Source organism: Aspergillus sydowii, assembly GCF_001890705.1.
Source record: "Aspergillus sydowii CBS 593.65 unplaced genomic scaffold ASPSYscaffold_15, whole genome shotgun sequence".
Lineage (NCBI taxonomy): Eukaryota > Fungi > Ascomycota > Eurotiomycetes > Eurotiales > Aspergillaceae > Aspergillus > Aspergillus sydowii.
Window position 1 is genome coordinate 259,417 of NW_024467873.1, and position 14,329 is coordinate 273,745.

Genomic DNA, 14,329 nt, shown 5'->3' on the forward strand with positions numbered 1-14,329 from the left:
CAATGAGTGAATATACGGTCACCTCCTTCTTTACCAGCTTCCACGACATAGCGCCAGGAGCAATAAATCCCTGAGATATCTGGGTCGCGGTTGTTACAAACAGACGTCAGGCCTCACATATTGTGTTGTAACCGCTTAATGTATATTCCAGCAAAACGACCTTGCTATAGCATATTATTATACTAGTATATACTGTTTAAATACACTGCTCACTGACAAAAGTTCCACTCAATCCAACCAACTCCCTTACGTCCATCCTGCGCACGAACCTCTGCCCACAGACGGGGGAAGAACGATACACGTCCATCCGGGGCTACAAGACGAACAGGCGCCTGTCCACGAGGCTGGATATGAAGGACCACATCATCCAATGCATCAGAGGAATATTTAATCAACGCAGTCTGCGGAAGACCATCAGGCGAGACCTGCTCCATTACATCGACACCACTAAGCTCTGCGATAGGAATATTCGGACCCTGGATATACCCAACCGGTACAGATCCGGTAGGAAGTCGGACCTGAACACCATGAAAATGCGTCCCGTCTTCAAGATGGAATGCGCTCCAGACCCAGTCGAAGGACCACCAGTCGCGGACGCCCCACGAGTGGTCTCGCTGTCCAGGGGCATGGGTGAACGTTGTCACAGTTTTGTCGACCAGGATTGTTCCGCTGACTGTGCAAGGGATTTCGTATCTTGTTGCGATGCGCCATTGATATGGTGTTCCGGTTGTATGCCAAGTTAGGTCTATATGTACTGCCACGGGTGTTCCTTTTTCTCCCCGGAGGAGGGCAGCAGGGTCGCCGAAGGATTCACCCCGGCCGATGAGAGTCAGTCGGTATTCCTTCAAGGGATCATCTGGCGAGTGAGTTGCTTTGATGCGGTCGCTGTTGATTACCAGGTCTGACTCCGGGGTGGGTGCTTCGAAGTCGACGACGGCAACGGTTGGTCGTCCAGGCCCAGAGATCAGTGCGTTGTACCAGGATCCCGGTTGATTTGAGGTTACGCCTAGTCGAATCCAGACTCCAATTCCTTGTTCGACGTCGGCTACATCGAAGTACCAGCTCTCATTATGCAGAGGATCTTCGCTAGCAGGGTGGGCGCCTTCGTCGTTGGCATCTACGGCGAGCGGCTTGGGAGGGCTTGCTGAGGGCAGCGTTTCGACTGCGTTTGTATCGATGGCATAGGTGGCCAGGCGGTCCAACATGGTTAGGAACATGTCGTCTCCGCGGTCGGTCTGTTCGAGGAGCATGGGTGAGGCGAATGCCATGGGGAGACCAAGGAAGCTCTGTCTGTGGACGCCCTCGATGCACTCCTCCAGTGAGAACGGCGGGTTGGGACCAAGTGCGTCGTAATACAGCTTGATCAGCTCAGTCTCATGCGCTCTTCGAGTCTCGGTGGGAACTGAAACCCCAAGGAAGAATGCCAGATCCTGGAAGACAGGCCCGTGGTTGACCATCTGCCAGTCAACCACGGAGAACGAAACAGGCTGTCCACCTTCATGGCGAAACAGCATGTTATCCAGCCGATAGTCTCCATGTACGAGGCATTTCCGGGATTTTGACTCCATGAGTATTTCAGCATACTTGTCAAAACAGCTGATCCATTGCTCAACTACCTCGCGGTGCTCAGGTTTGACCCGGTCCTGGTATCGTCCCAGGAAGCCCTTCCAGAATGTCTGCAACTGGGCCTGCGATGTTTGAACCCCTGCATCTAGCCATTCAGGATGGGTTGTATTTAGTGATACTCCCTGCAAAGTCCCCAGTGCCTGCACTGCGAGACGGGCCTCCTCTAAAGAAGCACCCATGATATCATTTCCCACTGTCGCGGGCGATATATCCTCGAGCAGAATGTGGAAGACATCCCTGTTCCGATCGGCCACGGTACTATAGCACTTGACAACAGACGAACATCCATCCAGTGTCGGTGCTATATCAGAATAGAAGCGTGATTCCCGCTCGTAGATTCCCAGTCTCCAGCCCGACTGGCGACTCCGGGTCCCTGAGGCAGCAAGCTTGATAACTGCGCTGGCAGGTCCAGTCTCGCCCTCGGCATATTCCAAACGAATGCGATGGCACTCGCCCACTTGACCTGTTCCGATACGCTCGGAGGAGAATCTGACGACATTCCTGCCGATTGAAGTTGATACGAACTGGGCGGAGAGGTCCTCGACGGTGTGGATGGATGATGCCATTGAGGATTCTGAGTTTATCTGTTGATGCGCACCATCCACGGAATTCCCCGCGTTTATACACAGTATTAAAGACACATTCTGCGGTCCTATTGGCAGAGTATCAGCCCCTCTCTGCAATCCTCCTCGGCTCTCATTGCGGGGAACGACAAACCCCACTGTCTTATACACGAACACTCATGCACAGCTTGCAGAGCTTCCATTCAAGACCCCTCGGAGCTTTGAGCGGGGAAGAGACTGGCTCCTCGGTACTCGTTCGCCTGGCTGTTTCAGAATGAGACTGTTTTCCGCTGACATCCGTATACACTTACATCTGATTCAAACGTCGGACTACAAATGCCGTCAGATATCATGGCTTCCACCACTGCCATGTAGACTGAATCAACGGGCAACATGGATCCATCCCTTTCTGTTGCTGCTGGAATTGGTGGCGTGGCCACCCATCTACTGTATTTCCACAGGGGTGAACACCATCTATATCCCCAACAATATCTCCAGGTGCTTTTGATACTTTCCTTGACGGTGGTTGGACTCTTCAAATACATCGCAGAAGCCACCACATCCGAAGCCATATCCATCTCCGCAAAACTAACCACCTTCTACGTCGCCGGCATCTACACCAGCGTCGTGATCTACCGCCTCCTCTTCAACCCATTAAACAAATACCCCGGACCCCTCCTCGCTCGTCTCACAGCATTCGACCATGTCTTCCGCGTGGCCAAGCAGAAGGACATGTTCCTGAAACTGTACAACGCACACCAGAAACTAGGCAACTTCGTGCGAATCGGTCCCAACGACCTATCGGTCGCCAACGCAGACGCAGTCCGGGTGGCATTTTCAGCACAGACGACTTGCTCCAAGGCTCCTTGGTACTCAATCGAGCTCCCTGCATATTCGATGCATTCGACCCGGTCGAGGACAGAACACGATAAACGTCGGCGGATCTGGAGCCCAGCGTTTAGCGATAAGGCGCTGCGTGGATATGAGCAGCGGGTGCTGAAATATAATAAAAGCCTACTAGAGCGTCTCGCGTCATTTAACGGACAACCCGTGAATGCATCGCGATGGTTCAATCTGTGGAGTTTCGACGTGATGGGCGACCTGGCATTCGGGCGGTCGTTCGATATGCTCGCATCCAAGTCGCAGGAAGAAGAGCACTGGGCGATTCAGATCCTGAACAAAGCCCAGGATAAAGCCGGGTTGGCGTTCCCACCGTGGTTTAATCGGCTTCTCTGGCATATTCCTGGGATCAGACGTTCGTATTTTCGGTTCTTGAATTACTGTGCTGAAATGATTGAACAGAGAATGGCTGTCCAGGGGAAACAGCAGAACCCGGATATCACGCACTACCTGATCGAGTATTTTAACAGGAGGAGCAAAGAGAATCAGAAGGTCGAAATCCACTCTCTGCATCTCGACAGTAAACTCATTATCGTCGCCGGTAGCGACACCACTGCAGCTACCCTGACATACCTGTTCTTCCACCTCGCTACGGAGAAGGGCCTCCTCGCACGCCTCCGACAAGAAATCGAACCTCTAGTAGGTGAGAGCGGAGAGATCGAACATCGCGACCTTCAAAACGCACAGCTCTTGAACGGTTGCATCAACGAAACCCTACGCCTGCACCCCCCGGTCCCCAGCGGTCTCTACCGCAAGACACCCCCAGAGGGAGTCCAAATCGGCCAGGAATATATCCCAGGGAACACGACTCTCCAGATCCATCTGTACTCCATCGGGCGCAGCGAAGCCCACTTTGCGCAAGCAGACGAGTTCATACCAGAACGGTTCTTCTCTTGTCCTGAGCTAGTGAAACATAAGGACGCGTTTAGTCCGTTCTCTATGGGTCCGTATGGCTGTATTGGGAAGAATCTGGCATATATGCAGATTCGGCTGTTGACTGCGTATTTGATTACGAGGTTTGATGTGAATCTGGCGCCTGGAGAAGATGGGCAGGATTTGTTGCTGAGGTCTGCGGATCATTTTACGACGGGGTTGGCGGGTTTGAATTTGTGTTTTGTTAAGAGGGACTAGATGTTTTATGCTAGTGTGCCACTGTATATGAGCTTAAATGCTACTTATCCAGCAAGACCGTTGCCGGTGGCCTGCTGATTTCTGCCGAATGTAGATTGATGGTGCGCTCTCGTATCAAATGGGACATTTGAATTGCACGGACCCCAGAAGGAAACTGCGAATGACGGAAGAACGACGTCAGCATATTGAAGGAATTACCAGACCAACTAGGGCCAGAGCAGTATTTCTGCTTTAGTATATCCTGTCGCCGCGATCATGCCTTCCGACCAGTGAACCCAATATCTTCAACATCCACCCATGTCGTATTATAAAGATAAGATCGCAGTCGTCACAGGCGCCGGTCGAGGCATCGGTCGAGCCGTCGCATGTGAACTGGCTGCTGCCGGGGCAATTATCGTCCTCGCTGATATCCAGATCAAACCTCAAGAAGCCACAGTCGCTGAATTACAAAAAGACGGACATAAAGCCTTTGCATACCACTGCGACGTCACAAGCGACAGTTCCGTATCTTCATTCGCATCCGCCGTTCTAAAAGAGGTGGGCTGTCCAGACATCATCTACAACAACGCGGCGATCATGCACACGGGGAGTATTCTCAACGCGCCAATTGACAATATCCGGAAGGACCTCGATGTGAATGTTCTCGGCTACATTCGCGTGGTTCAGCAGTTCCTCCCGTCCATGGTGTCGCGAGGTTCGGGCTGGATCATTAATACCGCTTCGCCAAATGCCTTTGTGCCACCGCCAGCGGTTGCTGAGAATATTATGAGCTACTGCATTACCAAGGCGGCTGAGGTATCATTGAGCCAGTGCATGGCAGTGACGCTTGCGCCGAAGGGCATCAATGTTAGCGTTGTCTTTCCGGACATCACCCACACTGAGGCCGTCTACGAGCTCTCCGGCACAGCCTCGGAGGAATTTCACAAAGGAATTGCCGGATTTATGCAAAGTCAGGGTCGGCCAGCTGCTGAGGTTGCTGCACAAATTGTTCGGGGCTTACAGCCTGATAAATTCTTCACTAATGTGTACGCTGGGTTTGAGAAGATGTTGACTGTCTGGGCGGAGCGGAAGTTGGATCCGACTTATGATTACTTCGGAGAGCATAAGTAGAAATCGCCGGAATTTTAATTCCGGCGCGTCTTCGTCTGGTTGGTGAGAAGGCTACTGCATAGGCTGAATTTGTATGCCCTTGTAGCGGGTGGCGTTGAGCCCCTGCAACCGGATCAGAAAGCCGTTGTTGTCATGCTTGTGGTCGTGGTACGGGTTGAGGTTGTCAGCGTGTGCTAGGGTTGTTGGGGTCCTCAGTGACGGTGCCGAGCACGCAGTAAGACTTGCTGGTGTCGAGGTTTGGGCAGCCGATTCCCGGGTTCAGTTATTGGAGGGTGTCGACAGAGAGACCCCAGCTGCTCGCGAAGCTGGAGCAGGTGGCGCCTGCATCGGCGGTCGTGGAGAAGTCGCATTCGACTGCGCGGCGGGAGAGGGCGAGGGCGTGGCCGGCAGCAACAATGTTTGAGAGGTTCATTTTCAGGATGGTTGTCTTTCTTGACTTGATTTCAAGAGATGTTGTTTAGCAGGTTTACTGCAAAAACGGGGGTAGATGCGTACAAAACAGTGGAAAGTTGAGGGAATGATCGACAATAACGGTGGCTTGTATAGAGGATATAGCTCTGAGGATCGAGCACGTTCTACGCTACCTAGTACCTACTACCCACTCAGATGGTATCCTTCGTTTACTTTGCTACTACTTCTTTTAGAGTATTTGAAGCTCTCGATGTTTCACTAGCTGATTGTTACGTTACGGCCAAAATTCCATGCGGTATAGATACTAGTTTATTAAGTTGGAACCACCGCAATAGCCCAATAATGAGGTCGGAACCCGCGTGGCAAATTGGAAATTGGCCATTGAAAGTCCGAAAGCGAAGAGAACACTGGGGCTGCAGGGAGCTATAGAAGGCTAGACAGTAGCCAAATAAAATTAACCCACGATAGCGCCGGTATTTTAATTACACTTTGCAGATAGTATGGCCTATTGTAAGACGGGAGTGGGCTGCCAAGGCTTCTGAAGCTCATGCATGTACAGAGTAGAAGTGCGAAGTGCATAAATTCTGGGATAATAACGGGCACGTCCCTACAGTGACATTCTGAATCTGTTTCTGTCCATTCAGACCCTCTTTCCTTACGAGGTTAGGCTGTAATCCGTGGCAGATCCCCAGAGCCTGTCCCTGCGAGGCATTTCAGTTTAGCCTGCGGGTTTATATGAACATCGCCCCCTCTTTTTTGTGCATTTGCCTACACGTCCTATAAATCCTTCCTCTCCTGCCTAACAATTACTTCACATTTGTCAACATGCGCCTTCAAGCGACCTGGCTCCTGGCAACCTTGGGAGCCATAACCTCTGCCTCTACTACTAGTGGTAATAATAACATCCTGGAAGTGGACCTCGTCTTCCCACAAAACAAAACCTACACACCCACGGCATGGTTCCCCATCGTCTTCGCCTTCCAAGGCTCCCCGCGCGCTCAGTACCTCAATTTTGAAATCACCTACCACCTTCGCGCCCTCGATAACCAGGCCAACAGCATCACTCGCTCCCACGACCTCCGATTTGCAAATTGGTCCTCCCACGACCCGTACTTCGCGCACGAATTCTTCAGCTTGTTTGACAGCCCGGGGAGATGGAACCTCGCCTGGACGGTTACATGGCAATCATGCAATGAAGAGGGCTTCGAGAAGCGTCACATGACATCTGATATGGTTTGGAATATGACGAGTCTTTCAACCTGGTTTACTGTCCAGGATACAGCGGAGAGTGTAGATGTGGTGGATCTTGTATCTGCTACCTCTGAGACTTCCTGCCCTGACCCCAAAGGTGAAACTGCCATTGCTATCAACGTTACTGATAAGAGCATGTCCGTGCCGAGCTGGGTGCAATGGTCTGGCGGGAAGTATACGAACAGTACGTGTGTTGTTGTCGCTCCGACGCCGACAACCCCGGATCCATGCAAGGTCGATATCGATCGGACTGTTGTTGAGAGTATGCAGGCCTCGTTGAAGGCGCGGCGATGCAGAGGGTTTAACCCACCGCATGATTGTCCCGAGGACGATGAGGAGAGTTCTGCGCAGCCGCAACGGGGGGCTCTTTTGGGTGTTTTGGGATTGTTGACATTGTCTGGAGCACTGGGGTTCCTGGGTTTGACGTGAGGTGTTCTTGCTCTGTTTCTTGAATTAATTCCGTTAGATACTTCATAGTAAGTAATATTTTGCTACATGTTTTTCTCTCTGGTATCTACTATCCTTACAAACATGATCGCCTCGATGATCATGTCTATCTCCCGCCGCAAGAACCGCGATCGTTCCTGTACTGGCACCTGGGACTAGGGCTGGATTACCCGTGGGGTACCCTGGACAAACTCCGGGCCTCCAGATAGCCCACTCCGTCTTAAAACACTAGATAAAACACCTAGCATACTGAGTACGTTATACAACGAGCACGGGTTTGGCCGCTGGAATGGAAAGCTCGTGCACTTACCACTTGTATCTCGCCACCAGGAGGCTCAAAATACTATCTAGACCAGACTAGGTAGGAGACTAGCGGAAGGTTTATTGTTTACCGCTGCGATAGCATTCCACTCCACTAGCACGGAGCTGGTGTCGTGGGTATTGGCCAGCGGGCAGCGCGCACGGCCGTGGGGCGGGAACAGCTTTTATGGGAGAGCGCCCGTGGCGTTTGTGGATATCCTCCCTTCAGTCCACTGAAACAATACTGTCTAACTATGAGCCTGAGCCGATGGGAAAATCTGAACGATCCAGACCCTGTAGGCACTGTGTATATCAGTGTTAAGGTTCTACCTAAACTACTGTACACTGCACCTGGCTTGAAAATGAAGTCGAGAACCACGACCTTATGATCCTACTGTCTTGTATCAAGCCTTTGCATCCTGCTTATGTGAGGGTTCCGTCTCTCTAATCTAGCAGAGATGCTCAAGCAAATACTGTACATTAATCAAAGGCGTAAAACTAATATAAATTAGGAATGTGCGGAATATCAAGTGACCGAGCGGATGCTGAATAAAATGAAGTCCTAGCTGTATCGTACCTTTGACAAAATGTCATGAAGGTAAAGTTTCGCTTCCACTGAGTTGAACTTGTTGTACGGCAGTACATAGTCGAGGCGTCGCAATGATAGACTATACAGCTAAAATGAGTGCACTACCGTCAAGTTCAAGAGCAGAAATGGGTAAAACTGGATATCGGAATAGATTATTTCCCTCCGGACTTCCAATATATGGTATCTAATCCTCAATGACCTGGGATAACGGATAGATAATGAACTACCTCTAAGAGAAACTGGTACTAGTCCAGGCCATCCTAAGTTACATAACTTGGCAATATCTACTTCCCGCACGGCACGGGGGAAATCCATCATCTGTATCTAAATTGGAATTTGAGCGTTGCCTGTGCACCAGCACGCCGTTATGCCAAAGTGGAAAGATATCTATTAGACGAATAATGGTTAGACAACAACAGCCCCTGATCCCAAGTGCAGCTTCCATGTTGAATTTTCATAAAATAAGTCTGGCCTCCTCCTTTGGTTTTCCTTAGCAAGACAACATCCTCCATCTGCATTATGTTTGTCCCCCTGGGATCCGATAACATTCTGTTTTATCATACGGAGCTTTCGGTCCGGGTTTCGCTACCTAGAGCCTCCCTCCCAACCACGCGGACAACGTGGATCAGAGCAGAATTGAGAATATGGCTAGACTCTTTTGCAAGGCTATGTCATTACGCGTTTTCCCTAATCATGCAGTTCTCTGGGTGTTGTAAGGTTTCAAAGAAACGCCCCCAACGAAAGCGATAGCCCTATTTGATTCTGATACTGCTCACCCAGCTGCATGTCCTTTCGGTGACTTGATCGCCATAACTTACTATTCGTTGAAACAGCATATGGGGTATAGCAATTGAAATTGCGGCCCCTGGGTCAAGGCTGACATGATATCGACCAGCCACAAGGAGTGCCTTGTGCCTCATTCAACATTACCCGAGAATGAGCCTTGTCCAGGGGGTCAAGGCTGAGAGGCTGAAGGGTATGCAGTCATGTGATACATAGCCTCGTGCCCCGTAAACGAGGCTGTCACTACAAGTCGCTAAATAATCCTCAGTTCTCCCTTCAGGTCAATCGAGGTTATATGGACGCCAAACTTGCCTTTGTGCTCGGCAGCTTTATTTAGACGTTGCGTGAAGCGTTCTGATCTGGATATCTACTACTCCACATCTAGACAATGTCTGGGGACTTCGACAGAGGGAGATGGCAGAGAGGTCTTGAAGGTTAGCTCTTTGCTTCTATTTTTCAGGACTCAGCGATGCTGTGTCACTGTCTGACAGGGGCTAACTGGAGGCAGAGCATTGCAGAGCAAATGGCCTAGGAATTCCTGTTTTCGAACTTTACAAAAACGAACGTCACCAAGGTAGGGAAGAACGCTCGCACGGGGACGAAGCACCTATGGTCAAGACAGAAGTTTGTAATGCTTTTCAAACTAACGCTGTGGCTCGCGCTCTCAGGTACACAGACCCAGTGGGGATGCAATGTTCGTATTGGTGATGACACGTTCTCGTCGACACCTTCCTACGACTTCTCCAACGTCTACACCGCGAGAGAGGAGACCACAGAGCTTGTATTTAGCGCGAGGGAGGAGGCCGCGCGGTATGCTTTGGAGACTTACAGAGGCACTCTCGAACGTCGTCCTACACAAGGCGAAGGGCCTGAGTCACCCGAAAGGCCCATCCAGCAGGATCCCACTAATCTTCTGCATAAATACGTGTGGTCTGGAAATCATGATGGATTCAAAAGAGCCATTCAAGACGGGGCCAACGTCAACGCAGGAGTATATGGTTCCAGTGAAGCAAGTCCGTTGCTCATCGCTATAGGGCGCCGTGACAGCAGGGCCGTACGTATACTGCTCCAAGCAGGAGCTGGTATAAACGGCGGCAACATTTTGGAGGCTGCAATACGTGCGGACGCCAAAGAGATCTTGCAAATCTTACTCGCATCCGGAGCTGATGTCAACTACGGTGATCCTCTGCTGTTAGCCATACGCCGTGGGAGGAGGGATATTGTCGACCTTCTCCTACAGGCTGGTGCTCATGTCAACCGTGGCGACACATTAACGGTCGCTGTAGTTTGTGGAGATGCAGACATACTCCAAGCTTTACTACAGGCTGGCGCGAATGTCAACCGCGGCAATACATTAAAGGCAGCTGTGGAATATGGAGATATAGAGATACTCCAAATCTTACTAGAAGCCGGCGCGAATGTTAATCATGGTGATATTTTGCTTGATGCGATATTACGGGAGAGGAAGGATATTGTGAAGCTTCTCATACGAGCTGGTGCTGACGTTAACCAAAATTCAGTTTTGGCGATTTTTGCACGCAGAGGAGATACAGAGATGACCAAGATTCTAATAGATTCTGGCGCTGATGCGAACGCACCGTGCACTGATAGGCCGTATGGCTGTCCTTTGGTTGCTGCTATCATGAGTGGGAGGGAGAGTATGGTTAAGACTATCATGGCAGCAGGTGCTGATGTCAACATGCAGTGCACAAATGGGAAGTATCCAAGTCCTCTGATTGCTGCTATACGTGAATCTGATACGACGGAAAGGTGGCCTGGATTTAGTAGGGCAGCGAGGTCCAGGATTATTGAATTGTTGCTGGAGTATGGGGCAGCTGTTAACCTACAGCTGGAGGATGGTCGTTGTCGGAGTGCATTAGATGCAGCTTTGGATATTAAGGACGACCAGATCATACGAACAATACTCATTGCAGGCGCTTATATTGGAAACACATCTAACGGAGTCACTATAACGTGTCCATGGGAGCTACCTCATATCGTTTTCAGCGACACTGAGGAGCTGGATGTTTTCAATGTGGCGACGTTGACCAAGAAAAATGAGGGTGTCCTATTAGCAACATGCGCAGAGTATCTGGAAAGCTCGTACGGCAAGCAAGGTATCAATGTTTTTGAAAATATAATGTGTGCTCTGAAGGACCCAGACAGAGTCCATGGTGAGTCCTCGGTATTGTCTGTGGTCCCAGACTAACAGCAGGTCTAGTCAACAAAGGCATCATATTTATGGCCACGAATCAACAGCTTATTTCTCGTGTTCCTTTGTCCATGCAACACTTATTAGATGCAATGGTCTGGCTTTGCTTGACGTTCCGCCAACCCCCTCCAAACGGCCCACAAATATCAACAGGAGCGTTGACTGAGGGACTGTTTACATTCAACCCGTGGGAGCCTCTCAGGGAGCTTACTATGTCCGACACATGTTGGTCTGCGCTTTTTGGCACCGCGGTTATAGCTTTCGAGCCGTCGACAGTGTCCAGCTCAGAGTGGAAACTGGAGATCAACTACCAGAATATGATCCAGATAGCTGCCGTGGAGTACCCTGTGTTGGTTTACAGTGGCATTGTCCTGATGGGCTATTCTACTGCCTTGATCCCCGTCAGAAGGAATAACAAGCAGACTATAGAGTGGCATTTGGAAGTTGCAACCCACGACGGTCAATTCAACATATCCGAGCTAGCTGTCACCAAGGGGTCGTGGCTGAAGACGCAAGATATTAGTGAGCTGAGATCGGAGAGGAATCTCCTGGGCTGGTGCTCCAACGCGAAGGTTGTTTTGGGAAAGATTCAATCAGCAGCGGACATTAGGCGATCTGGCGTACGCACAAAGCATACTTCATGGCAATGGACAGGTGCAAACCTCCAGCTGGTTGGACAGTCTGGTGGTCCAGCTCAGGTGGGAGGTCAACTAGGCCTATCATTCTCTCGAAGGATGATGGCAGTCCACTTTAGCCCTCCCGACAACTACCTGAAATGCCTGCGGAATGGCATCTCGGAGCAGATTATTGTATACGATACTGCACAGCAGAGGGCTTGGCTCATCCCACTTGTATGCGTGCTACATCAAATGCTCCTCTCTTATGCCAAAGGTCATGGATTGACATCTAGCGTACCTCAAACAACGTCCGAGAACAACAATGGTGGTCTTGCTTCCTTTGAAGCATTGAAAGGTAATGCTCTTACCGCGGTAGACAAGTCATCAAACATCCAATTAACGGTTCGAGATCTTATCATGGGATTCTCAATCAATCTGTCAAAGGCTCTCCTGCAGAAGCCGAGCGGCCGTAAGATATATGGCTACGAGTTCTGGGACATTATTGAAGATTCGACCCACAGTGATTTAAAGCAGCAACAGCTTGAACGAGAGGGCCTGGCCTGGATACAACTTCTAGGTCAAATCAAGTGTCTGTTTTGCTCAAACATTGGGGACGCTATTATCGGAAGCCGCGCTCATTGTGTGGATTCGCCTTGCAACCGAGTACCAGAAGGGCAGGATCTGATGACGGCCTCGGTTTGTAGCATAAATTCTCTGTTGGAAAGGCATGGTGCAAGGCTTCAAGTTAACCATGGGTCAGGCTTACTGACGGGGGCTCCTTTCCAACATTGCGACCACCGGCATCATGGAGACACGTGCTGGAAGTCTCCTACCTTTCTTCAGGAGATGGGTATCCCAGGACGAGGTGCTGAAATTCAAGTTGTCAAAACAGATACCTACCCTGACGGCGCTGTCGTCTTTGGGCGCAAGGAAAGGACACTTGAAATGATAGAGAACTCAGTGCGAAGATATGCGGGTACTGGCGTCAAAGTGAGGATCCATGGATAATGACTGGATGGTATAACATGTATTTCCCGGATTTTTTCTGCACTGCTTATCCGTAACTGGTGGCGCTGTTAGGCCGATTTGTTTCGTCTGACCGCTAACATTGCCCGAGAGGCAGTGCGGCGCTGCGTCGGCGTCATCTGTTTCTGTAAAAGCGCCAATCAAGCTTCGCTTACTATCCGCATTATTCCAATCATATCCATCTGAGCCAGGAGCGCGTGTTGGTGCCTCCACTGTGGAAGATGCCCAGTCTGACCTCGGGCATCCCTCCATACGGGCAGACGTCGCCTCAATTTTACGATCTCCTCCTCCATTCCAAACGGTCATTCTACCTCCTATTGCTCTCTGAAATGGTTAATTATATTCCAACTCGCTCCGCCAGCGCCGCAGACGTTCGCCGCTTCATTACAGACGTGCTTGTATTGGACTACGACACGGACCCCGAGTTTGCCAGCGAAACCGCGCGCGCATGGCGAATCGGCCGCGGTGCTGAACTCCACGATGCAAGCCAGGAGCACTTCGAGCATGTCTTTGGTGCCGAGATAGGATCCTATCTATATAGAACTGTCCTTGACGGTAGAGAGAGCCAGTGGTGGGGTTCCCATATTGGCACATTCTTTAGATGTCAGTTGCCGTCTATATCCTCAGTTGCAAGTAGACTATAAAATGAATCAAGCGCTTACTTTACTCAGGGACTCTCCTCTTGTCGCCCCTCTTGTTCTTTTGGACTGTCTCCAAGACTTGGTCGGCGCCTTCAAACGCTCGTATGTGAACGAACTCTTTGTGCAGTCTGAATGTTGGCAACACCCTAATATCTCTCGCAGCCTCGTTCCCACTTTTGCTTCAGGGCATGCTCCTGCCGGTCTTTGCATACCTGCGGCCCAAGAAGAGCTATATGCAACTGGCGATTGGCCTCGGTAGCCTCGCTATGTACTTCGCTGGGCTTCTATTGAAAAGTTAGCTATTGATCTCGCGTGAAGCGTATTAGGAAGGATTCTAGTCTATATCATAGACAGAAGAAATTGACTTGTATGTTATTCCATTGCAGGTTTATGGGAATTGTTGGCCGATTTATTTTGAAAGTAGAGGAACCGAGCTCTACTGGTAGAGACGACGCCAATCTTATCTCGTACTATAAGGCGCACTCGAATGACTTGTTGTCCGTATATCGCCATCTTCCCGACGTCGGTTAGCGACCAGTATGCAACGTCCTGGAACACGGTGGAACACGGTAGAACAGGGAAATGAACACATTTAAGATAAAGTACTACGGCGAGGTAGCTGAGGGTCCAGGGGTCCTCGGGGAAATCATGAAACCAGTAAGCGCTATGCTGCGTGGGCTAGTCAGATATTATCCAATGCACCCTGTGTCCAGTGCCTTGTT

At 50.4% G+C, this 14,329-nt stretch overlaps 6 protein-coding genes across 6 annotated transcripts; 5 read left to right on the forward strand and 1 right to left on the reverse strand.

The window, feature by feature from the left end:
- Positions 1 to 132: 132 nt before the first annotated feature.
- On the reverse strand, positions 133 to 2,487 carry ASPSYDRAFT_501874 (uncharacterized protein). Its single transcript, XM_040848015.1, has 2 exons — positions 2,344 to 2,487; positions 133 to 2,278 (listed from the first exon to the last, which is right to left on the reverse strand). The coding sequence occupies exons 1-2, from the start codon at positions 2,390 to 2,392 to the stop codon at positions 210 to 212; spliced, it is 2,118 nt and encodes a 705-aa protein (XP_040697561.1). The 5' UTR covers positions 2,393 to 2,487; the 3' UTR covers positions 133 to 209.
- On the forward strand, positions 2,417 to 4,304 carry ASPSYDRAFT_136590 (cytochrome P450). Its single transcript, XM_040840766.1, has one exon. It carries the CDS (start codon positions 2,583 to 2,585, stop codon positions 4,218 to 4,220), a length of 1,638 nt encoding a protein of 545 aa, XP_040697562.1. The 5' UTR covers positions 2,417 to 2,582; the 3' UTR covers positions 4,221 to 4,304.
- A 213-nt stretch (positions 4,305 to 4,517) lies between these two features.
- Positions 4,518 to 5,330, forward strand: ASPSYDRAFT_94258 (SDR family NAD(P)-dependent oxidoreductase; the record flags this gene model as incomplete). The annotated part of the gene is made up of 1 exon (XM_040852948.1): positions 4,518 to 5,330. One exon carries the CDS (start codon positions 4,518 to 4,520, stop codon positions 5,328 to 5,330), a length of 813 nt encoding a protein of 270 aa, XP_040697563.1.
- Positions 5,331 to 6,566: 1,236 nt separating this feature from the next.
- On the forward strand, positions 6,567 to 7,421 carry ASPSYDRAFT_161599 (uncharacterized protein; the record flags this gene model as incomplete). The annotated part of the gene is made up of 1 exon (XM_040843005.1): positions 6,567 to 7,421. The coding sequence occupies one exon, from the start codon at positions 6,567 to 6,569 to the stop codon at positions 7,419 to 7,421; it is 855 nt and encodes a 284-aa protein (XP_040697564.1).
- Positions 7,422 to 11,137: 3,716 nt separating this feature from the next.
- Positions 11,138 to 12,771, forward strand: ASPSYDRAFT_111964 (uncharacterized protein; the record flags this gene model as incomplete). Its single annotated transcript, XM_040839938.1, has 2 exons — positions 11,138 to 11,285; positions 11,333 to 12,771. Coding segments are annotated over 2 exons (1,587 nt in total), but the record flags the coding sequence as incomplete, so codon positions are not given.
- A 416-nt stretch (positions 12,772 to 13,187) lies between these two features.
- Positions 13,188 to 13,906, forward strand: ASPSYDRAFT_94261 (uncharacterized protein; the record flags this gene model as incomplete). Its single annotated transcript, XM_040852949.1, has 3 exons — positions 13,188 to 13,569; positions 13,638 to 13,709; positions 13,770 to 13,906. 3 exons carry the CDS (start codon positions 13,188 to 13,190, stop codon positions 13,904 to 13,906), a joined length of 591 nt encoding a protein of 196 aa, XP_040697566.1.
- Between the last annotated feature and the right edge of the window lie 423 nt (positions 13,907 to 14,329).